The sequence below is a fragment of the Salmo salar genome, chromosome 06, assembly GCF_965601325.2.
Source record: "Salmo salar chromosome 06, fSalSal1, whole genome shotgun sequence".
Lineage (NCBI taxonomy): Eukaryota > Metazoa > Chordata > Actinopteri > Salmoniformes > Salmonidae > Salmo > Salmo salar.
Window position 1 is genome coordinate 43919772 of NC_138296.1, and position 25163 is coordinate 43944934.

At 44.9% G+C, this 25163-nt stretch overlaps 1 protein-coding gene across 7 annotated transcripts; it reads right to left on the minus strand.

Annotated features, from left to right (window-relative positions):
- Window positions 1–4836: 4836 nt before the first annotated feature.
- LOC106607300 (V-type proton ATPase 116 kDa subunit a 1) lies at window positions 4837–25163 on the minus strand. Of its 7 annotated transcripts, none has more exons than XM_014204128.3 (23): window positions 24970–25087; window positions 24298–24430; window positions 23325–23499; window positions 21487–21565; window positions 21272–21369; window positions 21028–21168; window positions 20273–20355; window positions 19050–19176; window positions 18703–18785; window positions 18479–18572; window positions 15720–15932; window positions 14505–14655; window positions 14128–14267; window positions 13416–13585; window positions 13209–13299; window positions 12935–13053; window positions 12440–12656; window positions 12192–12299; window positions 11963–12073; window positions 10183–10200; window positions 9514–9631; window positions 9220–9391; window positions 4837–6004 (listed from the first exon to the last, which is right to left on the minus strand). In XM_014204128.3, the coding sequence occupies exons 3-23, from the start codon at window positions 23439–23441 to the stop codon at window positions 5911–5913; spliced, it is 2544 nt and encodes an 847-aa protein (XP_014059603.1). In that variant the 5' UTR covers window positions 23442–23499; window positions 24298–24430; window positions 24970–25087; the 3' UTR covers window positions 4837–5910. The 7 variants fall into 7 exon arrangements, with proteins under 7 accessions (XP_014059603.1, XP_014059605.1, XP_014059601.1 ...); XM_014204130.3 differs by having other exon boundaries at window positions 21040–21168; window positions 23325–23503; window positions 24970–25086; XM_014204126.3 differs by having other exon boundaries at window positions 23325–23503; window positions 24970–25086.

A 25163-nucleotide genomic window follows, 5' to 3' on the forward strand; every position in this document is an offset into this window, starting at 1 on the left:
CACATCCTGCTCACCTTTTACATATCAGAACTTGTATCAGTCTGACAAATAATTGTTCACATACAAAGCTTAAGGCATTGTTAATGGTACAGCAATTAGATTCCAGTGAGCTTTCTGTGCCATGTTGTTCAACAGGCAAGCCTGTCAATCTATCAACCCCTCATCACATCACATGACATTCCATTCCCCAGGCCCAGACAAACGATCCAACTGCGTTCCAGCAAATGACTCTAGTTGCCCTCTAGTAGTGCAAGTGTAGCCTACAACATTGACAGGTCATTGACATACCAATTAATCTGGAATGTGCCTGTTTGTCTGGCCCTCTCCAATTAGTTTACTTGTTGAGTTACATTCCAGCATTGACCTCAAGTATCTCATGTCATCAAGTGCAGTTCACAGGAGACTGAGAGAACACTCACTGAGAAAAGACTCAGAGGTTCATGTCTTTGTGTTTCCTGGCCAGTAGTGTTTCCTATTGATAACAAGGCCAACCATGGCACATGCAAATACTGTTCCTCTAATGTGTAGTGACGTTCCGCTTGTGTCCTCTGTAGATATCAACTAAGACAAAATAAAGAGAAAATTGCCGTCGCAAGTTAGTCCCGCTTTGAAGAGAGAAAAAAAAGAAAATGTTCAGAGAGCACAAAGCCTATCCTAACCACGGGTAATATGTTTCTCATGGCGAGGCATTCTCAGCCAAGACATTGAATGCCTTTGGTTAAGCACAGCTATTTATTCTTTCCCTGGAAAAATCTTAAAAACACAAAAGCATTCTAAACAAAAAGTTGCCAGGTCAGATGGCTGTTTTTCTCTGTCTGTGGCAACTGTATCCTGCCACAACATGGAAGAGGCAGGCAGCATTGACAGAAATGATATTATTGAACTTGGTGATACTCAACTCAGGGTGAACTTCCCAACTTCAACTCAATACCTTTGAAAAGGCCCCAATCAAAACAAGAGGCACAGCTAAACCAGTCCTTATAGGGTTCATTTTCTGTGTGGTGGGTAAGCTCACTGACAGCGATACAAATACTGCCAAATACAGTTGTTTGGACTGGAGTACTGTACATGCAGGCACCCACAGTGAACTCTGTGGGCTCATTGTGACTACTAGCGCGTAAGGGAGCCCAGTGTTTCAGAGTGAGGGGGAACAGAACTGAATCTGGTGGTCTGGATCATTCAGAGCTCTTAGTCATTTCCATCCCAATCACTTCAGCTCTGGGGTTCTGGGGTTCTGGGGTTGGGGAACAGTCAAGTACACAACACGCTCTCTAGCTGCGATAGGCTGATACGGTTGGTCTTTCCCTCCTCTCCCGGCCCATCTCATGCTCCAACTATCTTTCTCAATACCTCTCTACCCTGTGACCTCTTCTACTCTGCCACGCTTGTAGTTGTCAAAGAGGAAGGGAACAATTCAACTCTGGCCTCCTGGATTTAATGGCAAGCTATGACTTGCGATTCTTCAGTGACGCCACATAACTGCCACTTGGTGTGTCCATGTGAGTTGAGGATCAAAGACTATTTACCATGATGGTTTCAGCTGGTGGCATGAGCTGTTTTTGGTTCTGGTTTGGTGACGAAGGAGAATGGTGACAACGTTGTGCTGTGTGATGATATGATGGCCATGGCAGCTGGTATTACTGGTTCTGTTATGGCGGGTGTGTTGATGAGGGCAGGGAAACCAATAAACTTGTGTTCTTTCAGTTTAGGACCAGCTGATTTATCAGGATACCATGGAAGAACTTGTTGGAACCCGCTAAGAATACTTTCAAGGTTGCTCGGGGGAGCACAGGACACGTTAACGAGAAGAAAGGCTGTCATCGTTTCATTTGTGTGTCTGTAGCTTCTTCTTCCTCCACTCCTCCTCCTTCCCTCCTTGGTGTTATGTAACTCACTCCCACAGAGGTGTGTTTGTGTATGCGTGTGTAATGCCGCCATTAGAGTCAGATATTCATATTGTGAGAAACTTCCTGACGTAATCGGCCATATCGCCGTGCACAACAAACCCCGCTGAAAACAATGGCGAGGCCAGACAGGTCGTGGAAAAGTGTTTCTGTAACAATGTTATCAGCGCTCTTAGCAGTAATAACACTATCGTGAGGAAAAACCCTAGCCCTCAGAATAGGGGGTTTCTCTGTCCCGGCCTCACCTGGGCGTTTAACATACCTAATGTACCTGTCACTCAAATGTCTAACGCTCTCCTTTATCATCGCATCTGTCTCTCCGACTCTACCTTCTTAAACTTAAATTGGCACAGCTGACAGATAGTGTAAGGAGTTTTTTCTTTAACCTGTCTCAGGATAAACTGACAGATGGTACAATATTTAAGCTTAAGAGGTAGCTACTGCTGTGGGGAAAGAGAGGGGCATTCAGAGGAATGTCAAGAGGTAACAAGTCCTATGACTCCCAGGACAAATTGTCTCGTCTTTCCTCCTCTGTTATTAAATAGCAAACAAACAGGAGAGACTTGATTTCTTCAATCAAAGTTGATTTCTGTTTTTAAGTCAGATATTTGACTTGAAAGATACATCTTCTGAGACTGGGTCAGTCATCCTGGTCAAAATGGGTAATATGCTATGGTTAGGCCATGTTCCATAGTCGGGCTCATTAATGATCCTGTAATTCACAGATCATTTTACTCCCGTTACTGAGTAATGGCTGTGGTTTATAGCGGTGCCTTGGATTAAAGCTAGAAGAGGATTTCTCCATCATTTCAATGTGCCTGCAACTCAGACAGCTAGAAGCAGACACACGTTGGAATAACTAAACAATACCTGGGGCTAGAAATGATTGGATATGTGTGCCGCCAGTTTGTCACCTCTAAGAACCTTGTGGTTGGCTGAGCACTGGGGTTGTCACATCCAAGGTTCATTGGCCATTGGGAGGGGAAAAAAATGTGCCAACCTAAAGAAAAGCATATGATCGATTGAATTCAGAGTCACAGATTGTGGTAAATGAAAAAAAAAAAGCTTCCGTAAGACTATCAAGAGGATGTTAAAGGGGTGTTGGAATCAGGCTAATGAGTTTAGCAAGGTACGCAATGTTCCAATTCCATGCTAGAGTACACTGACGTACCTATAGGCCTGTGTACTGTACACACAGGCCACACACAGACAGGCGGTGTACAGTACACACAAGTGTATAAAAATAGACTATGCAAATACTGTTATTCAACAAAATACTGGATAAGGATTGGGCTTTGAAATATGTATCACACCCCCCCACCACAGAGCTGTGACTGTGCACATATTTGTACCTAATTGATTAATATCACATCTTGAGCAGGTAAGTCCCTATATCTTACTGTACCTGGATCAGTGGATGTGAAGAGATTTGAGAATCAGAGCCAGAACAATTACAACAGCTGTAAAAGCATATTTTGACCCAGGAGAAATCTCTTGTAACCATACTAGAAAAATAACATTCCAAATGAGATTATTTGTGGTCAGTTAAAAGAACACCATCTTTTAATTAGGTAAAGGAGAAAAATAAACTCATTCTTACTTTCTGCTTTGAAACATGACCAAAGTTGTAAAAAAAAAAAAAAGTACGATAAATAAACAACTATTATTACTTTGTGCCGTTATGGCAGATGGGGGGCCTAGTGTTGAGGGCCCTAGAAAAAATATATTGTCTGGAGAAGAACAGTGTTCCCTCTTTCTCCCAATGTCTGAGGACTACTGTTAAAAAGGGCACTTTACAGTAACACATGGATCAGAACCACACTAGCCTCAGGGCCACACCATGTAGACAGAGACCCCATAGACATAGTTCAATTGAGGAGCCCCTCAACATGCCTTCCCTTGTCCTTGTTATTCCTTGAGCTAAACCAGGTCAGGTTTAATTATGGGATGGGCGGGGAGCCTTCTATTTTCAAGCCGTCTTCCACTGGATAAGAGGGTCAATGTGACTCCGAGCAAGCTGTGCAGCAGGAGAAATATCTAGTGTGCACTTAAAGTGTTTGGAGTAATAATATCATAACACAATCCCCTGCCATAATAAGTCTTAATCAGGTCAATCCATTATGCAGTGAAAAGTGGTTTTGCTATAAGAAAAGACCCATTATGTGAGAGCGGATGAGTGCTACAGGTAGGGCTCAGCCGTTTCTGGACTCATTTCATTTTGGTTAGCACGGAGCTTTAAGATATCACATTCCAGTCACAAAGTACACATGTAGAGCAGGGTCATTCAAATAATTAATATGTCACAGAGACATTTTAGCTGATGTTATCAAGAACTTTTAACACATATCGGATTCTGGTAGGACAGCCAAGGAAAAGTTCCCTTACGGTGCAAATAGTTTCCTTCAGTTGACAGCTAGTTTTGAAGAACAGAGCACTGTCTACTAAATAACATTTACATTACTAGAATGATTAAAGTGAATAAGCGTTTGCAGTGAGAATGTGTTTGGCTGCTTGACCAGTGATAACTCCAGTCCAATAGCTCCCTCATGGGGACTCCTGAGAAACTACAGATACTGAAAACCATACCTGCACTACACTCAGTAACCACCAGAAAGTGCCCTTGGCTTGGCTTTTGTCATCCCTGTATTCATATCGCCAAAGTTTCCATTTTAGCACAGGCTTAGACCTTGATGTTTGTGAATGGATTTTGAAAGCATGCATAATGCATTAACCGTTTGCCATAATACCCCCCCCCAAAAAGTGTTGACATTGAATGTAAAAAATAAAGTGTGGTGCTAGCATTCAATTAATTATTATCCACTTAATGGCATCTTACCACCTTAAAACCCAACACATTTACTTGATCTGTTAACTGCTCACTTGAAACACATGACCCTCCACCAATCCCAGCCAGAAGAATTGTAATAATCTGTTTAACCAGCTCTTTCACGTTTAATGACAAACACACAGATTCTCAATGCAACTACCCTCCTATACAGATTTAGTTGATGTCTCATATTTATGACGATACACTGATCTCCTTTACATATTCCTGTTGTGTGGTCTGTCCTTCCCTCTCCCCTCACACGGGCCTACAGTCACAGTGTAAACAATTAATTAAACAGGTGTGGAACAAAAAACACACAATGACCAATAATCTCAGTCACGGATTATCACAGAAAATCCAGATACTTTCTACACTATTGAAATACTCCACACTAATATGACAGGTTACCCATAGTTCACTGCATATCACAGATATGTAGTCGAAAACAGTGCCATCAGTATAGAACACATCAGGTCAAAAACAGCAGAAAATTATAGGCCGTGTGTCAAGATCTACCTCTGATACATAAGAGATTCAATTCACTGCATCACATAGAGAAGAAACTGCTATCATGAGTAGAAAGGTAGTAGTAGTATGGTAGAATTCTGTCTGATTTTATGTGCTTCAGAGAATGTGTGGGTGAACATTTTTTCTGTGTGTTTTGTGTATTAATATGAGCAGCGATGTGAGAGGGAGATGTTGGTAAGGACACGGGACAACTAAAAAAACTAATAAAAACACTTAAAGACCTCCAGTAATCTCCTTTACTGGATCTGAGCCTGGTGCCATTTTCTCATCTACTGTATCAATAACAATCTGTAGATTAAGTCAATTTAGACTACCGGAAAGCTAGTCCTTGTTTACAATGATCAGAAGTGCAATTCTCACAGGGAGGTTCAAACACATCATTGGACAGGTTTCACAACAACAAAAAACATATTAAATAATTTATCGAACAAACAAAACAATCACGGCAGCAGGATGTGAAATATAGACGTCATTAACTTCAGATTTTCAGAAAGAGCTATTTTACCCAAGATCCTGACCAGTGAGCTCAGAGTTATTCACATGGGTTCCTATGGCAACACCCAGGGTGGGTGGAGTCTACCTTACACCAACATCACATTGGCTGTCAAGAAGAACAGAGTGAGGTTATAGGAGCAGTGGTCAGGACAGTGTTCAGTCTTCAAACCTTCCCTCCAGAATGCTTTCAAAGGTGAACGGGAGGAACTTGAAGCCCTGGCCTACGTAGAACTTATTCTGGAATTCCACCCTAGACAGAACAAGAGACAACAGTTAACATCAGGCATATTACAATAACAATCAATGCTACACAGACAAACATACTAGTCAAGCACCAACAGTTATACAAAAATCTTTTGAAAGTAAGTCTGAGGAGTCCCTTTAAACGGGAGTGTCTTTGAGGTGCAATATAGGTAGCCCTTAATGATTGTATCAAGCCAAAGCCAGGCAGAGATGATGGCAAGATGAGATGACCCCTGCTCTCCATTCCACAACCTCCCTGTGTAACCCACTTTAAAAAAACACACCCACGGTAGGGCCTAGGCCTGGTCCTCAGAAGCGAAACACAACCTCCATCTCCCCATTTATAAAATCTCCCTGCAAACTGACGGCTGGATAACCTTTCAATGGAGGAAGTAGACATGCTTGCCATTCCTCCCTACGTCTGGAGGTAGATTTTCATCTGGGTATGCTGGGGCTCTAGAATATTTCACTAGAATACGCTTACAAAGAAAAAGGTCAAACTTAGTGGCGTTATGTTTGATGGAGTCAACTAGCACTACTTTCCTTCAGAACATTTAAGGCAACAAAGAAAAATAGTGACAGGCTTTGTGTTTCTATGAATCGGAGATCGTAATTGCGCCCTAGACTGAAAACTGATTTCCAGTGAGCTCCAATAGTATTGGGATAGTGACAAATGTTTTGATGTTTTGGCTCTGCACTCCAGCATTATGGATTTGAAATGATGCACACAAATGACATACCCTCCACAAAATGCTAACCTCACCCTGTTATTGTAATGGTGAGAGGCTAGCATGTCTTGGGGGAATGATATTTGTGCATCTAACTTTCTCGATCATTATTCACGATTCATTCAAGATTATCCATAATTATGGTAGCATCCCACATTCATGTAGAAGTGTTCAGAAACATATTCTATTCTTATTTACAATAAAAGTGACTCCAAAATGACAAAACAATATTTACCATTAATTTCTATTGGGTACAAAATAATCCGAAATAACCAAAACAGCAAATTCATCCATCAAGTTTGTAGAGTCACAAGCTTGATGTAATCATTGTGTACTAGGAATACGGGTCCAAATACTAAACTTTTGACTACTACACAAGTGAATTTGTCCCAATACTTTTGGTCCCCTAAAATGGGAGGGGGGGACTATGTAAAAAAAAAGTGCTGTAATTTCTAAACGTTTCACCTGATATGGATGAAAATACCCTCATATTAAAGCTGACAGTTTGCACTTTAACTTCAGTGATTGTATCCTTTCAAATCCAAAGGCAGTATTTGTTTGAAATTATAAAATGTCAGAATCTAAACTAGACCAAGAAGTGTTTAAGGGATGACTCCTCTCTCAGCTACTGGAGGAATCTCTGGCTGGATCAAATGATGGTTTTGGAATAGGAGTGAGTACATATGCATGTTGGCCACAGCTAGATCAACATTTACTACTGCTATACATTTTACAGACGCCTGACATTACTTTGGCAGTTCAAAAATCACATTTACAACTGTGTTAGATAGCAGCCACTAAGCAAAATAAGTTTTATTTACTTATTTAAAGTTATTTAGAAGGCCTCATGTCCCATTTGCCCTTCCCTAAGGGCCTTTCAGTGAGAGTGGAGCGTTAGATTCCAATGTACTGGGTAAATACAGTGATGAGGGTCTGTGTCAGCGCTGTGCGAGGGTGCCAGTGGATGATCACTTCCAGTTCAACAGGGCTGTTCTGAGACACTAGAAGTTTCTCCATGATGGCCTCCATATCACACACTATCCTCCACTGCTTTATGGGATGCAGAGAGATTCCAGGTTCTGGGCCTTTCAGTGAGAGTGGAGCGTTAGATTCCAATGTACTGGGTAAATACAGTGATGAGGGTCTGTGTCAGCGCTGTGCGAGGGTGCCAGTGGATGATCACTTCCAGTTCAACAGGGCTGTTCTGAGACACTAGAAGTTTCTCCATGATGGCCTCCATATCACACACTATCCTCCACTGCTTTATGGGATGCAGAGAGATTCCAGGTTCTGGGCCAGGAAAGAGCTGGAGGTGAGAGCTGGAAAACCACAGCTCCCAGTAGCACCGGTCTGCTTAATACCAGTGGGACGGAGAGACACGCCCTGTTTCCATTGAGACACACACACACGGTTGAGGGCTCAGACGAGGACCCGAGGAACTAGAGCTAAAACGTCTGTTACCATAGTTTCACCAGCAGGGGGAGCTACAGGGGTGAGCCACACCTCCATGCCCTCTGACAGGAGGAAAATATTGAAGACATGCTCCTTCCTTTACAGGGTCTACAGACAATCACGGATTACAAAACCAAAACCAGCCCCGTCGCGGACATCATGCTTCCAAACAAATCAAAACAACTTCTTAGCGAGCTTTGAGGATATTACAGTGCCACCGACGTGGCCTGCTACCAAGGACTGTGGGCTCTCCTCTGTGGCCAACGTGAGTAAAACATTTAAACGTGTTAACCCTCGCAAGGCTGCCGGCCCCGCGGCATCCCTAGCCGCGTCCTCAGAGAATGCGCAGACCAGCTGGCTGGCTGGCGTTTACGGACATATTCAATCTCTCCCTATCCCAGTCTGCTGTCCCCACATGCTTCAAGAGGGCCACCATTGTTCCTGTTCCCAAGAAAGCTAAGGTAACTGAGCTAAATGACTATCGCCCCGTAGCACTCACTTCCATCATGAAGTGCTTTGAGAGACTCGTCAAGGATCATATTTCCTCTACCCTACCTGACACCCTAGACCCACTCCAATTTGCTTACCGCCCCAATAGGTCCACAGACGATGCAATCGCATCACACTGCACACTGCCCTATCCCAGCTGGACAAGAATGCTGTTCATTGACTCAGCATTCAACACCATAGTACCCTCCAAATTCATCTTGAGTCCCTGGGTCTTGACCCCGCCCTGTGCAACTGGGTCCTGGACTTTGATTGGCCACCCCCAGGTGGTAAAGGTAGGAAACATCTCCACTTCGCTGATCCTCAACACTGGGGCCCCACAAGGGTGCGTGCTCAGCCCCCTCCTGTACTCCCTGTTCACCCATGACTGCGTGGGCATGCACGCCTCCAACTCAATCATCATGTTTGCAGACGACACAACAGTGGTAGGTTTGATTACCAACAACGATGAGACGGCCTATAGGGAGGTGGTGATGCCCTCGGAGTGTGGTGTCTAGAGACCTTAGTTTGAGACTCCACAGTGTGTGTTTCTCACCAGTGCAGACGCAGCGCGTGCAGGAAGGCAGACAGGCCCTCCATGATGAGCAGGATGCAGACAGTGAGGATGGCGAAGGCCCCGAAGATGATGGACAGGGCAACGAAACCCCCAAAGCTCCTGGAGGACAGGCCAAGGTGCATCACCATGGTCCACAGAACCTCTGACAGCTCTGTCGGATCACAGAGGAAGAGAAGGAAATCAACTGTTTTACTGTACCCTTTCAAAGAGAAACCCCCAAAAAAGGGTAGAGAGAGGCAGCGAGAGGGGAGAACATGAGGTTTATGTACTCACGAGCGTGGGCCAGGCTGAGGGCCCATAGGCGTAGGTAGGAAGCTGTGTTGGAGATGCAACCCAGACAGTATTCTATGGTGTGGATGGCCTGGTGCACAGCCACGTCCCCAAAGTTAAACTGGAGGAGGGAGAGAGAGAACACACATCCAGTATGAACCCCTAGGTGACAAGGACACAACAGTACAGGGACCAGGAGACTGCCCCGGACCTCATTTGGACCAATCTTTAACGACAGTAAAGTTCATGGCTAAACGGTACCACATTGAGAAAGACATTCACTAGATTAAAACAGCTCCAGAAACAGCAGCCTGACCCACTAGTCAGACCCCTGCAGCAGAGGTCTCCCAAGAAGCTCTTTCCTTACGACCCATGAAGCAGACAAATGAGGAGCTGTGCAGGATATGCCATGCTGGTAATGGTAGTACCACCTCATGATCAGGGCAGACAGTAAGTACTACTAGTCTCAGTGTGCTGCTGCGCATTAGAAGAATCCCTTGGAACACCCAGAGACAGCAAAAACTCAAGACACACAGTCAGCCTCAGGGCACAGAACACACACATGCAGGACAGAGATACACACTATCACACACACAGAGGCTCAGAGACAGACTAGCAAGACATGCGCTTTGGGTAAGGGGATGGGGTGGGGGGCATGAGTGCCTGGCTTACCACTTCCTCCTCGGGGGCCTTGAAAGCAATTGACAACAAGTTAGGTTTGTTAGTGACAGGACAACACAGTGATGAGAAAAAACAATGACATTAAAACATAGGAAACGGAGATGTATAATATACAGAAGGTGATTAGGTGTTGCAGTCATCACAGGCACTGGATCAAAACTACTGACAACGTTTCTTAAGGGGCTGCATAAAACATTATGGCACTGGTATCTAGGGGATGCATAACCATTCCTCCAAAAGCATGCATTTGTGCATGCTTAGTATTGTGACAACATTCTACTGTGACATTTCCGGATATATCTATAGGCCTTTGATCTTTGGCATATTGTTGTCGAGTTGGTGTCTGTGGTTGCTAGGGGAGACAGTGATGGGGAATGTAGAGAGCAATGGGGTTGGTGTCCCACTTCTGACAGTGACAGCAGGTGGGACTGGGCTATTTGGGTTACAGCCTGCTCAGCCATTCAGAGAGGCTGGTTAGGAAAAAGCTAACTAAAGCTTTAGCCTAGTTAACGGTAGTATAGCTATTTACCATTTCGAAGACCAAAGATGGCATTTCCCAATTGAACAGAAATTAATGAATTAAGTTCTGTCGTAGAGGATTAACACGGTTAGCGTAATTTGGATACTTGACCAGATGACCTGAGTAGTTTATAGGCAAGAATTCTGTAAAGGTGGCCTGTTAAAATGAGTTGCTTCATGTTAAAACAGAAATGCTATGTTTACTGTGTTAGTTACTTAGCACCCTGCCTGCCTGAACACCTGCTAGCCAGAGGGAGGAGCTGCACAACTCTAAAACACACAACGCAGTCTGGTCAGTGAACTGGAAACACAATATGCAATTAATAAAAAAATGTCTGGAAGCGGATTGCATGGTGATACATGCAACCACTCCAATCCATCCAGCCTTTGGTTAATGAGCCAGAGCTCACATTATCAACATGTGCTGTAACACGGCTCTGAAACGTCTTGGAAATGAATACAACATACTAGAATTAAAAGATTTGTTCCAGCACAGCCCCGTCCACTGAATCACGTAGAGATCTCTTCTCGTCCAAGGCCATACAGTTTATAGTGGCATGGACTGTAGAGACTAACATTGCTAAATAAAGTAACCTCCAATCAAATAAAATTCCTCTCCACTTCAAAAGGTCAACAATGAGAGGAATCTGTGTGAGTCGCTTTGAAAGCTGCTCTATAAATCCTGGGTCCTGGGACCATAAAAGAGCAAGCTCCGTCTGTAAACAGCCATAACCGCTTCCCGAGAGCTACAGAAACAAACTGACAGCTCGTCTGGTTTGAGGTTCACAGGAGCCTGTTGTATCGTTTCATATGTTTATCAGAAACTCCTGAAAAAGGTGAGGGAGAGAACACAGAACAATCCCACGGACTGTTTACTGTCACACTGAATCAACTCTAAAAATGTAAAACTACATTTTTGTAGGTATTACAATAACGCACATGTTAAGAGCTGCTGGATTAGCTTTGTGGTCAGTTACATTTGCTCCTGCCAGATCCCACTTCTATAATGAATACGTATTCTATGCTGCTGTAATCGAAGCAGCGAATAGGAGAGCTCTGGTAATGTTAAGTAAATGGGTTGGGTTTCTATATGTGGCTGATGGCTTCATTATTCAAGGTTATTCCATCTGGGCAGTGTCCAATGGGATGCGCTATTAAGTCTTTGGCCAACATTATAATAGACTACTCTGGTCACATACTTCGTATGTGCTAGGCCAACAGAGTGGAGGCTGGGGGCATCCTGGTTTCTCACCTCATGCTCGTCGCTCTCCGAGTGCTGGGAGAGCTGGTCATGCTGGATGATCTCAGCCTGGTCCTCCGTCGGGCCATTTCCCACCCGGATCCCCCCAAAGTTCTGGGTGCCCTGGAGGAACAGACAAGAGGACGACGGGTTAATGCTGGGGTGACGAACTCTACACTCCACATCCCAATGGTACTCAATGGAACAAATGTGTGTGGAAGGGCAGATGGTGGTACAGTACCAAGTTCTTCTGCCAGAGGTACTGTCGCCGCATAACCAGGGTTTTCACTATCAACATACAGGGAACACACGCCAGGGCTATCAACACCAGCAGCGTCTGAATAACCATCTACGGAGGGGAAGGACGAGAGAACGAGGGATGTTAGATGCGTATGGGGCGTCACACATTATCCCACCATAAAATGGCTCACTCAATAAACATTTTTAAAAGGACAGATTGACAGATGAAAGGATGGATGGAATGATCACCTGTCCTCTGTAGAGGGGTTGGTTGGTGGGGTCGCTATAGTTGAACAGGAACATGTTGATGAAGGCGATGAGAAGACTGGGAGCATTTCTGGAGGTGTGAGCGTCGTAGGCCACCCACTTATAGAAAACCAGGATGACCAGGTACCCAAACAGACTGGCCATGAACACAATCTCTGGGATGAAGCCCAGGTAAATGTTCAGGGGTTTCTTGAAATACCTTCAGAAAAGAACAAGACATGTTCACCATCGGATAAAATAGACCTGTACAGACAGGAAACAAACTGTCATGGTTGCTTAAAGTTAGTCTGGGATAAAAAAAATGTAAATAGAAAAGAAAAAAAAGGAAGAAAATAAAAAATTAATTTTTTTTTAAAAAAAATCGCCCCACCACTTGTTTTGGTAGACAGCAGAGGGATAAGGCTGGGGAAATATAAACCCTTTCAAATTCATAGACAGTGCTCTATATACAAGGACTGTAGCTTAACTGTGACTCACAGGTGGTTGAAGAGACTGAGAGACACTCCAAACAGCATGTGGATGACCCCCAGGATCACTGACATCTTCATCTTGAAGGAGTTGAGGAAGGTCAGCTTGTTGGTGGCGATGTTCCAGATCTGAAGAACACAGTCAAACAGTTATAAGACAATGAAATCAGGATGATATAAATGTAACATATTACATTTATCAAAATAACACTTTTTTTTTAGCTCACTATCCATCTTTATTGTACGGGGATTTTAGCTTGTTTTCACAGAGACTGAGTACTCACTGGGTCAATGCCAATGGGGTAAGGTCCATTGAAGACTCCTCTTACTGCAGGGTCCAACTGTAAAACCTTGTTTTCATCAAGTGTCTGAAACCTGAGGAGAACATCAAACATGGCATGAATCATCACTTCACAGAGGGCACTGCCAACAAGGTACAGGAGGTAAACTATTCCAATCCACAGACAGTATGAGACAGAGGGGATACTTACGACCAGGTGAGGTTGTTAGCGCGAGGGTCGAACATGGGCCTGACGCTCCAGCCAGAGCCAAACAGGTTGAGGGACTTGGAGAAGCAGTCGTTGTAGATGATGCCGGTGTAGATCGAGAAGACGCCCATCAGTAGGATGATGTAGCGCCCAGCAAACACCATGCTGAACATCTACACAAAGACAGGAAGTGACACTGTTTGAATCTAACACCACGTTTAACATCCACACCTGCAGACAGGAAGTGACACGTTACACTGTTAGAATCAAACTACGGCCACGCTCCGTTGCCAAACACTGTAGAACGTTGCAGGCAGACAAAACATGAGAACTGAAGTGATTCCTTATTCTACATGTCAGAGGCATGTTTGTTCTACATAGAACATTTTTATCTGAATGTTCCAAAATATTGCGTCCTGCTGAACGCGCACCACGTCAAACATCCACACAGACCAGAAGTGATACTTTACACTGTTAGAATCTGGTCTCAGTTACATTTTGTTTTAGCCATAGAGGATTTGGTTATTTATTCACACTCAAAAAGCACCAACTTGAAAGTTAAACTGGCCATCTTGATGCCACTACAGTGTTAGGGCCATAGAATCTGTCTAAAGCAGAGTGGTAACCAAACCCTGTTAAGTCCCCAGTAAATGGAGCTAAAGGCTGGATAAAGGGTGAGGGATGGAGCTGATGGCATGGGTAGTGACGTCCCTACCTCGTTGTCGTTCTTCTGGGCGACCAGGCGGCTCTCTCTCAGGACCAGGTAGAGGGCAGCGCAGGTCATGAGCACCCCGTGGCCCAGGTCCCCAAACATGACAGCGAATAGGAAGGGAAAGGTGATGATGGTGTATGGGGCTGGGGACAGGGAGGACTCATGAGCGTTCACATTGAGGAATGGGAGAGTGAGCCAACCCAAGCTCACACTGACACACAATACAGCATGATCAACAGTGATGGGGTGATAATGGGGGAAATAGACTTGGCACCGGGGGTGAACATTTATCACCTGCTTTGGCTCAATGATCTAGCCAGCTGAACACATAGACATTATGTGAGCTATGAGAGGAGGTTGATGGTGTCAGCTGTGGTTACCTGGGTTCATCTCGCGGTAGTTGCCGATACCGTAGGCATCTACGATGTTCTGGAAGCCCGAGGTGAACTTGTTGGTCTTGTTGAAGGTGGGCGGGGTCTGCTTGGTCTGCATCCTGTTGAGGATGGAGGGGACGGTGGAACCACTCTTCTCCTGGAGACCAAGACAGAAAGACGGTCAGAGAACCGTGCTCAGAGAATGGTCAGGAGGACACAATACCACTCATTTAACTTCTACAGGGACTTGAGGTATTCAGCCCTACAAGGCATTGAGAACAGCAGGAGTTGCCCTGCTAGCTCAATCTCCCATGAATGTGTCTAACAAAGGGATGTTGTGTTCCAGCCAGAGTGACTGTCAGCTGGCCTGGGATCTCCTCAGCACTCAGGAATGAGAGGAATCCTCCTGCTTTCCCCATTAGTCTGTCGACTGGGCACTGGGGCCTTCCATACCTCCATCACTCACAAAGATCTGCAACAACGGCTTCAATAAATCCGATTAATATGACAGATTCATTTCCACAGCTGGTTTAGAGATGAATCTATCATACTACATGTATCATCTGATCTCCCACGCCTGCTGTGTGTGAAGGACAACAGCTTGTCCAAGGGATGGTTCGATGGCTGAGATAGAAGCAGAATCGTTGCGTGTATTGAGGGCAGTATGTCCCTGTGTTTCTCAACGAGACATGTGGGGTAAAAATAGCCTGAGGGGATAAATGCAGCATGGAGACTGAATGCTGTGCGTGACAGGGTTAAGCCCTTACTGGCATGAACAGGACTACAGAACAGGACTACAGAACAGAATGACGTCCTGATACCGCTGGAATCTAGCCTCATACGTGTAAAATCCTCACATAGCCAGCACTGATGCAGTGCCTCTCCACGCCCTGTTAGCACTGTCTCTCAGTCTGGATCTGTTATGACTTAACGGCCTAACAGAGTCCAGGCATAATGACCTCAACACTGGGTTAACTGGTGACTATGAAGCTCGCTGGTTCTTAATGTCTTAATGCTAAGGTGTCTTCCATCAATGAACTTGACCTAAACAGTATGATAGAAATGCCCCATTAAATAGATATGGAATGAACCCATTCCCACTATTTTCAACCAGAGCCCTATGGACTCCAAAAAGGTAATAGGGTGCTATTTGGGACGCAACTTAAAACTTCCTGTACCTCCCCCATGCCTCTAGTCAAGAGGGGTGTCCACTCAACTCACCGTGCCTCTCCGCAGGGCGAACTGGATTGAGTCCATGTCTGACACAGGGCACCACACCTCGGCGATCAGACACTTCTGGGTGACATCGATGTTGCACAGGTTCAGGGTGTGGTAGACGGCCTTCATCTTCCTCACCTTGATGAACCACACCCTGACGGTCTTGGCTGCAGCCTGCAGGACCCGCTGTCTGTGGTCCTCCGTCTGGTTCAGCACCTGTAGCGGGGAGGGTTTGAGATATGAAGACAAGATGCGACTAGGATGATACTGTAGTTGAAACCTTGCGTGGCTGGGTACAGAACATATCCAGCTGTGTAACTAGCTCAGGTGCTCTGTCCTAGACAGTCTCCAGACTGTTCATGTGTCTGACAAAGTTTGCAGGCAGTTCTCAATTAACACATTCGCACTCAGCATTTAAACAAAAACGAGGTATGTGCCTAACTAAACCGACCTCAAATGGAAAACTAACAGATGCAGGCCAGGGCCGGAGACTGTGGCATCAGAACAATCCTCTAGTAGTTTCCACTCAATGCTAGAATTGTGTGGGGAGTGGCATTGAACTGTCTGCATAGTGTGCCTTCCCTACATGTCCAGAACAGCAAGTGCTGTTACAATGAATCAGGTTCCCCTTCTTATTTGTGGAGGTGGTTCACATTAATAGAAGGCTTTGCTGGGCAGTGTGCACTATGTTATCAAGTTTGATGAGGGGTTATATCAGACCCAATTTCCCGTAAGAGCCAGCAGAGGTGTTCTCAGGTATACAGCACTGACTCATATCAAGTTAATGTCTTATGATCAGCGGATTGCTAACATGCCGCTACCCTACACCCACTCTCGCCCACGTTGTTGAGACCCTCTCACGCCCACAAACACACACTGTTCACTCCCAAACTAGCGGGCCGGGCATTCCCCTCCTCCCTCGCCCTTCCCTCTTGACGACGACTATCCCGCCCCCGTAGCGACGGGCATAACAGTGACCCCTCAAACAGCGAGGCAAGCATTCCCAGGCACTTACTGGCTATGAGAGGATGTTAACATTTCTGGCAGACAGGGGGCCTGCCAAACGTAATTCAGAGTCTCTCGCTCTCTCCCAAGCTCTCCGTCCACACTGGGGGCTGGAACTGATCCTGAACCACAGAGATTCTCAACACACACCACTGAAACATACACACACCACTGGGCGTCTGTCTATCAGAGAGAAGTGGTATGTGAGTGACTATTTTTTTTAAATTCAAGCTAAGCCCATTCCTGAGAATGTGAGTAGTAAATGTGGTCACTATGTGAGTGTGGGTGAGAGTGTGGGTGAGAGTGTGGGTGGAGTGGGTGGCTAATTGGCTGAACTCCGTGTAAACCACCCTGACGATCAGCTGGTTTCCTATATGCGAGGAGAGTGAGGGTTCCTCCTTGCCAAACAAGGAAAGGATGCCTCCTGTCCATCCAAGTGCAAACCATCTGCGCCACCAGACTACGTAGGGCTTTGGAGCAGAACACAATAACAGAAGTGGGTATTCCCAGAGGGAGTATTGGGTTTCTCTTAGTATAGGGATGGTGTTGCACCATACGCTGCTGCTGTTCCATGGAAGGCTAAAATGAAGTTCTGTCTGTGTGGGCTGGACTCCTAAAGACCACAGCTTACATGTTGCTCAACAGCTGCAAAAACCAGAAAACACTGAGACAAGCATTGTTCCTGGGTCACCAGACACAGTTGGCACAAGGAGATAGAGTGCTAGACACTGGATTATAATACCAAAGAGGTGGTGCGTTTGTGTTGGGATTGGCCTGTCCCAGTCCCGTGCCTGTTTTTGCCCCGTTTTAGAGCGGTGAGTCACTGTGCCAGATTTAGAGGTGCTCTCCCAAAGCCAGGCCAGTATGTGTGTAGGCAGGAGAGTATATCCACTGGCAGAGGCAGATCCAGTTCAGCCACCTCATGGGCCTGGCACGGCACGAGTGACAACCGTTTCTGACCTCTCCCTGTAGCTTTTTCACACCCAGCTCCACCCAGCCCATTGATGCTGACGCCCAACACCGCCAAAGAGGTTGAGTGAGTCAGAAACTGAAGCCAGAACGTTTGAGATATGAACACTGCAGACAGACAGAAGTTAACTCAATTTGAAGGCCTCCCTAATGTGATCAACAAACATCTCCTCTGTGGTTTTGTGTGATAGATAAAATATATATTACGGCAACACTGCTGGGGGACCTAATCTAGTATCAGTCTTTCCCTCCACTTCATAATTTGGCTGAGGGCTTGACGGCTCAGTACAAAGGAAACGGCAGAAAGAGGAACTGAAACTTCCGCGGACATTGCATCAGCAAGACGCAGAGCAGGAAACCTGACTACGCAAAAGTCTTAACGTTAGCAGAAAGTTAAGAGTCCATCCAAAAAGCACATCAAAAGATGACTAATGTCATGTTGAACAATTGAAAGAAGGTTTCGTTCCTAAAACGAATGACTAAAACCACCTTTGAATTAGCCACATACCTCATGTGGTCACCTACCACTCCCCTCCACCACAGCCTCTGGCTGCTGAGTATACAATTACAGGGAAAACAGAACACTGATCAGAAGCCATGATAGAGCCCAGATCAAGTTCACAATGAAAACAGATGAAATATTGAAAGACTAATTCACTTGAAAAATGTAAGGATCTGTTCGATTTAATTTGTAACAAGACATGATGTAAATATCTGTTAGTTTTGGCTGGCTGGCTGACTGTAGGTGGACTCCCTGTCTGTGTTACAATAGGCCAGGCAGGTCGTACCATCTGCAGGTCATCGATACGGGTGGCCACCCCTGCAGCCATCTCCTTCCTCTCCTGGGGGGTCTCTGGACAGGGGTACAGTGACGCTCGGAACCTGAGAGGTGAAGGTGAGAGGGAATGATTAACCCAGAGTGCCTGGAGCGGAACAGAAAACCAATTACAACATTCCTCTGTCTAGATTAGTCAGTGTTTCTTGAATTTCTCAACCAATCATAGCCCCTTACCCTTCACATATCTTCTTAACCCGAGTCTTCAGCTGATCTCCTTGGAAGAATATGATGAAGACAGACTTATAGACCTGGTCACCCTGTAGGGGAAACATATAAACTTGAGTTAAGTGAAGAGGAGACAAAACCTTGCCTGATAGTGCAGAAGTATCACTAGCATAAAATGTATTGATGAGGTAGCATGAATAAGGACATCAGTGCCACTCATATGACAATCACACAATGCCACCAAGCGGTCATGGTACGACAGCATCCCACTGAATAGGTCACACAAAATCCTGCACAGTTTTTGTTCCCCTAAGTCCTCCAGATTATTATACTAGTATCAGTGAATAGTTACTGACCGTGGCAGGGTCCTCCAGTGAGTCTTCAATGTCTGCCTGCCTCAGGAACACGTTACCACGGCAAACCCTCCACAGCATCCTCTCAAACGTAGGAATGCGCTCCCTGCTGATCACCCCGGCAACAAACCTACAGGAAGACGATAAGGCATGGATCGGCATTTATCTACCAAATGTATATCCCTCATCTCAAAATAAGGTGTTTGATATTTGCAATGAGTTAGGTCCCTAAATGGCAGCTCAAGTTGAAAGCTGGTCGAAGATCAGTCCGTAATGTAATGGTATAACAGAATGAAACCCGGGCACATAAGGACAGAGGTCATTGATTTGATTGTTCACACTGGTGATGGGAGCACTGCTGATGAAAGCATCCTCTCTGGATAGTGGTGGACATAGGAATGGGAGCTGAGGGCATGGATCACAGCTCACATGTTGCTCAACAGCTGCAAAAGCCATGGAGGAGCATCAAACAGACAGATGGGAAGCCCTAGGGCCTTGGGGCACTGCATCCGTACCAAGCAATCCATTAGCAAATGAGCACTAAGCTTTGCCACATCCACAGTATTGAGCTATTTTAGTTACGATTTTCTGAGTGTGATTTTTTTCACCCCATTTTCTGTTGAAATCGTCCCCGATTTGCTTACTCTTTATGACATTTAATCAAATCTCTTTGTCTCTGTCTGCAAATAGATTACAACCTTTGAAGTCCCCCCTCTTCTAGAATGTGTTTGTCCATGTATCAGTTTTGTGTTGCTGGTGTTTGCATGCTCTGTGAACTGCTTATCATCAGTCTGATTTGCCAATCTGCTCACTCTCTCCACTACTGAAGACAGAACCCTGATAAACAGAGTTACATCTTACTGCCAAGCAACAGGCTAGTGGTAGCACCTGTAGTAGTAGTAGTACTGGCCTCTTACCAACCATTAAAAGTCATTAGAAAACAATTGTCCACCGATACTGAGAGCATGTGGGCTGTCAGCTTGGGGACTGAGTATGCAGAGAGACACAGAGCACCGCCACACACACTCCGTCAAGTGACCTTAGTCGCCCGACTAATCTGACAGCCTGAGCTAGTCTGGGCCAAACCACTTAGGTGTTACACTGACTGACTCCACCTCCAGGAAGAACCGCTGGTTTAATGTAATGACAGTCTTTTCATTGACCTTTAAGTCTTGAGGAGATGGCTAATCCATCCTTAATAGAGTGGACCAAGGACTCAGACTCACCCCAGTCTGAGAGGAGGACGGGTCCCTGCTTCAGCGGGATCCATCAGGGTAGACGACTCCTCCAGCAGGTTGGGGTCCTCCATCTGCAGCGGGGCGGAGAGAATGACAACCATTACATTTAGACCAAGAGATTTTCAGCCAATTAGACATATGATAGCACATTTAGAAATGCATCACTGTTTTCAGGAAGAAATGGCTTGCTTTGTTGGGGAACTATTTACACCCTGGGAAGGTTTGACAGATCAGTGGCTTGAGCTCTGGGCAGGAGCATGATATTGAACACAGGCCAGGCTCCTCATAAAACATAGTAAACAGCAAGCTGGGGTTTATATGAACAGTAAATGATTGGCAAAAAAGGCTACACATTCAGCTGAATGATTTACCCCCATGCAACCTCATAAGCGCTTGTAAAATAGGTGATAACATTCTCAGTTCAAGTAGCTTTGCTTACAAACTCAGTGGAGTGGATTTGATGCAGGTCAAAGGTAGACAGTAGGTAGTCTCGTCTCAGTCATACGCGAATGACTATCTGTGTATGGCGTATTACTCTGCTATGTAACCTAGTTGCATCGTTAAACTTGAATAACTGGTCTGGGGATGTAATTACCTAGCCGTTATAAATACACAAGCCTTATGCTACCATACACTGTACACAGGATGCAGACATAATCCTATGATCCATTATGAAGTCCGCAAGGGGCCTAAGCAATAAGGCAGGCACAGAAACACTGTGTGTAGTGAATTGGTTTGTGTACAGTGGAGTTGACCTCGTCGAAGAATTGCTGAGTGCGGCGCAGGATGTGCTTGAGCTCCGTCAACTCTAGGAAGTTCTTCTTCAGGGCCTCCTGGTTGGTGTTGATCTCCTTCAGTTCATTCTCTAGCTTCTCAAAAGTGGCCTAGAGAGACAGAGGGTGATGGGGGAGTTAGCGAGCTGGGGACATGGTGAGTTGAGCACTTTGTAACCAGAATGGATTCTTAGAGAGAACGGAGAGAAGTTACCTCCAGGTCAATCATGTCCCTAGGGAGGGGGACCTCCGGGTTCTCTCCCGTGTCCACCATTGGAATGTTGGCTTTCTTGATCTCCTTCTCCACAAACCCTGTGAGAGAGTGAGATGACTGGGTCTGAGTAGGGATAACTAATAGCAGTGATACTGTTGTAAATATGGGGGAGAATAATGAGTGAAGCAATGGGTTAAACACTTGAGCTCACTCACGAAGCTTGCGGTCCATCTCCTCACATCGACGCACTTCGTTGACAAACTTGCGCTGAAACACGTTCACGTCTGGGTTCAACTGTAATGCAAACATGCAAACTATTCAAAACCTTTGCCATCGCAGGGATAAGAATGCCTTAAATCCATTTGCCAGTATCTGTCATATACAATTAGAGACAAACATTGCGTTGTAACACTAAGATGCATTCAAAGAAATTGTAGCGTATGCTACTTCTATAAAAATGCAATAACTTATCCAGGAAACCTCAGAGCAAAAACAGCATTACTAATATATTCTGAAAACAGTGCGGACACCAGTTAGCTATCATATGGTCTTATGAATGAGGAGAGGTAATACAACCAAATAAAGGGTATAATAACATACTGGGTACAACAGCTAGTCCCTTTCAGTGTTTCCCCTAGGATCTTTTTCAGAACATGTGGCAAAGTTGATGTGGAGGACGGGGAGAATGTCCTTATGCTGGGGCAGTCTGGGGGAAATGCACATCAGTGAGTTTTTTTGGGGGAGAACGACTGAGAAATTCACTTCTGGTGACTTTTTTTTAAAAGGACATTCTACGGCAAAACGCATTAAAAGTTAAATTATGTTGACACCATCTGAAATATAATTTTCCCTTTAAAAGCACTACAGCCTAACTGATGCAGCATAGCAGCTTCAAATACATTGGCTGAAACACGGCACTGCCCATCTGAATTTACCTAATTGAAAAACACCAAAGACTCAATGAGTCAAATGCTACAAATATACACTGAGTGTACAAAACATTAGGATCACCTGCTCTTTCCATAACAGACTGACCAGGTGAATGCTATGATCCCTTATTGATGCCACCTGTTAAATCCACTTCAATCAGTGTAGAGATAGCCTAAAGTAGGGACAATTGACTGTGTATGTGCACAATGCAGAGGTTGAATTGGCAAGACAAAAGATTTAAGTGTCTTTGAACGGGGTATGCCAGTAAGCACCAGCCGCACCTGTTTTAGTGTCAAGAACTGCAACGCTGCGGAGTGTTTCACGCTCAACAGTTTCCTGTGTGTATCAAGAATGGTCCACCACCCAAAGGACATCCAGCCAACTTCACACAACTGTGGGACGCATTGGACTCAGCATTGCCCAGCCTCCCTGTGGAACGCTTGACACCTTGTCGAGTCCATGCCCCAACGAATTGAGGCTGTTCAGAGGGCAAAATGGGGTGCAACTCAATATTAGGAAGGTGTTCCTAATGTTTTGTACACTCAGTGTACATTCTAACTTCAGGGTTTTTTTCTGGAACAAAATGGGGCTTAGGTGGTGAGTGTGGACGTGGTCAATAGAGCGATATCCAACAGAACATTTGAGGCCCTCTTGGCTACAGAGAAAGTTTTCCTGCAATTCTACACATTTTGGGAAGTGGCGCGGCAACAATTTTGCAGCGGCGGCCCGCAGCTGCTAAATGAATAAGGGAGAAACACTGCTTTAGTTTTCCCCCACACCATATGATCCCTGGAGGGATGTCATGTGTGAGCTTTCCCATGCTCAGCCTAAAGGGTCAGCTATGTGCACATGATGAAAATGTTGCAGACGCCAAGGTATGTGCTTTCACAACCATCGGACTGATTCGATGTTACTACAACAGACAAGCATATTCATATACCTCCTTCCTGAGTTTGTCCGTTAAGAGCCAAAAATGTACACTGTTCTAGACCTCCATAGCCTGAAGATGGATTGACAGACAGAATAGCACTCAAAATAGGACAGGAGAGAGACAATAAGCACAGAGTCTAGCTCTAGAGAGAGCATCACAATGAGGAATGGAAGAGAAGCCTGGATGACTCACATCACGGAATTGCACCATTCCGATCTCTCCCAATTCGCTGACGCAGCAGTAGGCAGACTCTGATTGGAGGTAGAGCTGGGCCAGGGTCATCTCCTCACTTCTGAAGAGTTCCCCCATGATGGCGCAGTGTGGTGCACCTGCTCAGCACAGCGATCAACGGGATTCTCCTGGATATCTAGCTAGGGACAAAAAGATTGAAAACGTCACCTGCACAGTAAACAGGAGAAGCTGAGTTCCTTCCACCAGAATGGATGAGCCTCCAATGTTTTCAAAAAGACAGCCAACAGAATACATAGGCCTACATTGCCAACGGAGTTCTCGTGTTGTTTCCTTTTACACTACAATAGCCTTAACTTTTTTATTTGAAGTGTAATTACAGAGAAGATGATATTGGCATAGACCTGCTCCCTCTTCTAATCTGTGTTGTAAAGATGACCCTAATTGTACATCAGTAATGAACATTCTGTATTAGTGGTGTGATAGTTTATACTTAAGCCAGAAGCAGGCATGAGACTTAAAGAATCTGACATCTAGCCCCCATAATCGTTGCAGGAATTCAGTGTCGCTCATTAGTCATTATTTTGTCATGAAACTGGGGAGACACTCTTCAAGAACCATAATACATGTCAAAGTAAAAGTACCATCATATGTGCCAGTACAATCCTCATTTAGTTTCATCTCACAATAGGCTCATCTTGTACAATCAATTACAGAATTTCTAGCCAAGCCTTTGAGTTTCTCAGTCTAGGGTGCAAACTGACTCAGGACAGACAACAGGTTCACACTATATTCATTAGAAGTAAGTTAAACACACATATTCATATGTTCTTGAAGTGCAAATGCCTCGAGTGCCATAACAGGTTTAGCTAGTTAGCTATGGATTAAGCCGCATCATGTGATCTGATTTAGCAGTCAAGCAGGATTAAATCTTCAACATTAACGCTAACTACAACGGTTGAACAAGTGGGGATACATTTAGCAAACTATATCGTTAAAGTCCATGCAGGAGGATCTCTTTAGTAGGGTCACTCCTTGTTCAGCATATCTGCGTGACCATTTTTTGTCTGCATCCTTGACAGCTCGAGTCAGGCAGTGAGTCTGATCAGCTGTCAAAACACACAAACACTAACGTTAGTTAACTAGTTACATTCTAAGAACAAAGCAGTTCGTTCTAATTTTAATTTCGGTAGCCAGCGGTACAATTAATTGTCAGCGTATGTCGATGCAAAGCCGATATGAACTGACAATTAAATTGCACCGCTGGCTAACTGGCTAATTTAGCTAACAAACATTACTAGCTAGTTAGCCAGGGCGCAGGAGAAGCACTTGTTGGACCTCAAACTTTCTAGGAACGTACGCTGGCTAACGTTGTTCAGCAAAAACAATGTTATATTACAGTACAAATTTACTAGCTAACGTTTTTCCTCGACTGACACTCAAGGTTATTTGACAGAAATCTAAATAATCTTAAATCATAGCAAATTAAACCTAGCTACGGTAACCGGATAACTTTAGCGAGCTACAGTTGTTACTGAATCATCCGTAACGTTTGCTTTACTAGCTACAACGGGGGAAAAAAAACATATTTTGGAAACAATGCTGGTATTGAACAGCGAATACTGTCACCAAACCATCAATTTCTTACTATTGTTGTAGCTAGCTACTAGTCTTCCGCTCCCGGCTCCCAGTTTTCAACGCTATTCCACACACAGCACTCAACGAAATATCAGCTGATCAGCCTTCACGATCAGAGGCTTGGCTACTGACGTCACCACGCACGATATTGATGATCATGATGACGCACACCTCAACTCATTTGAAGATAATATCTAGTTGTTG

Excerpts from the sequence above, each read along its gene's own strand:
- LOC106607300 (XM_014204127.3), bottom strand. The coding sequence starts at position 23,441 with ATGGGGGAACTCTTCAGAAGTGAGGAGATGACCCTGGCCCAGCTCTAC. Across the intron at positions 14,656-15,719 it reads TCGCCCTGCGGAGAGGCACG|GAGAAGAGTGGTTCCACCGT; the intron begins GTGAGTTGAGTG and ends CTTGGTCTCCAG. Across the intron at positions 12,074-12,191 it reads ACCTCTGGCAGAAGAACTTG|GGCACCCAGAACTTTGGGGG; the intron begins GTACTGTACCAC and ends CTGTTCCTCCAG.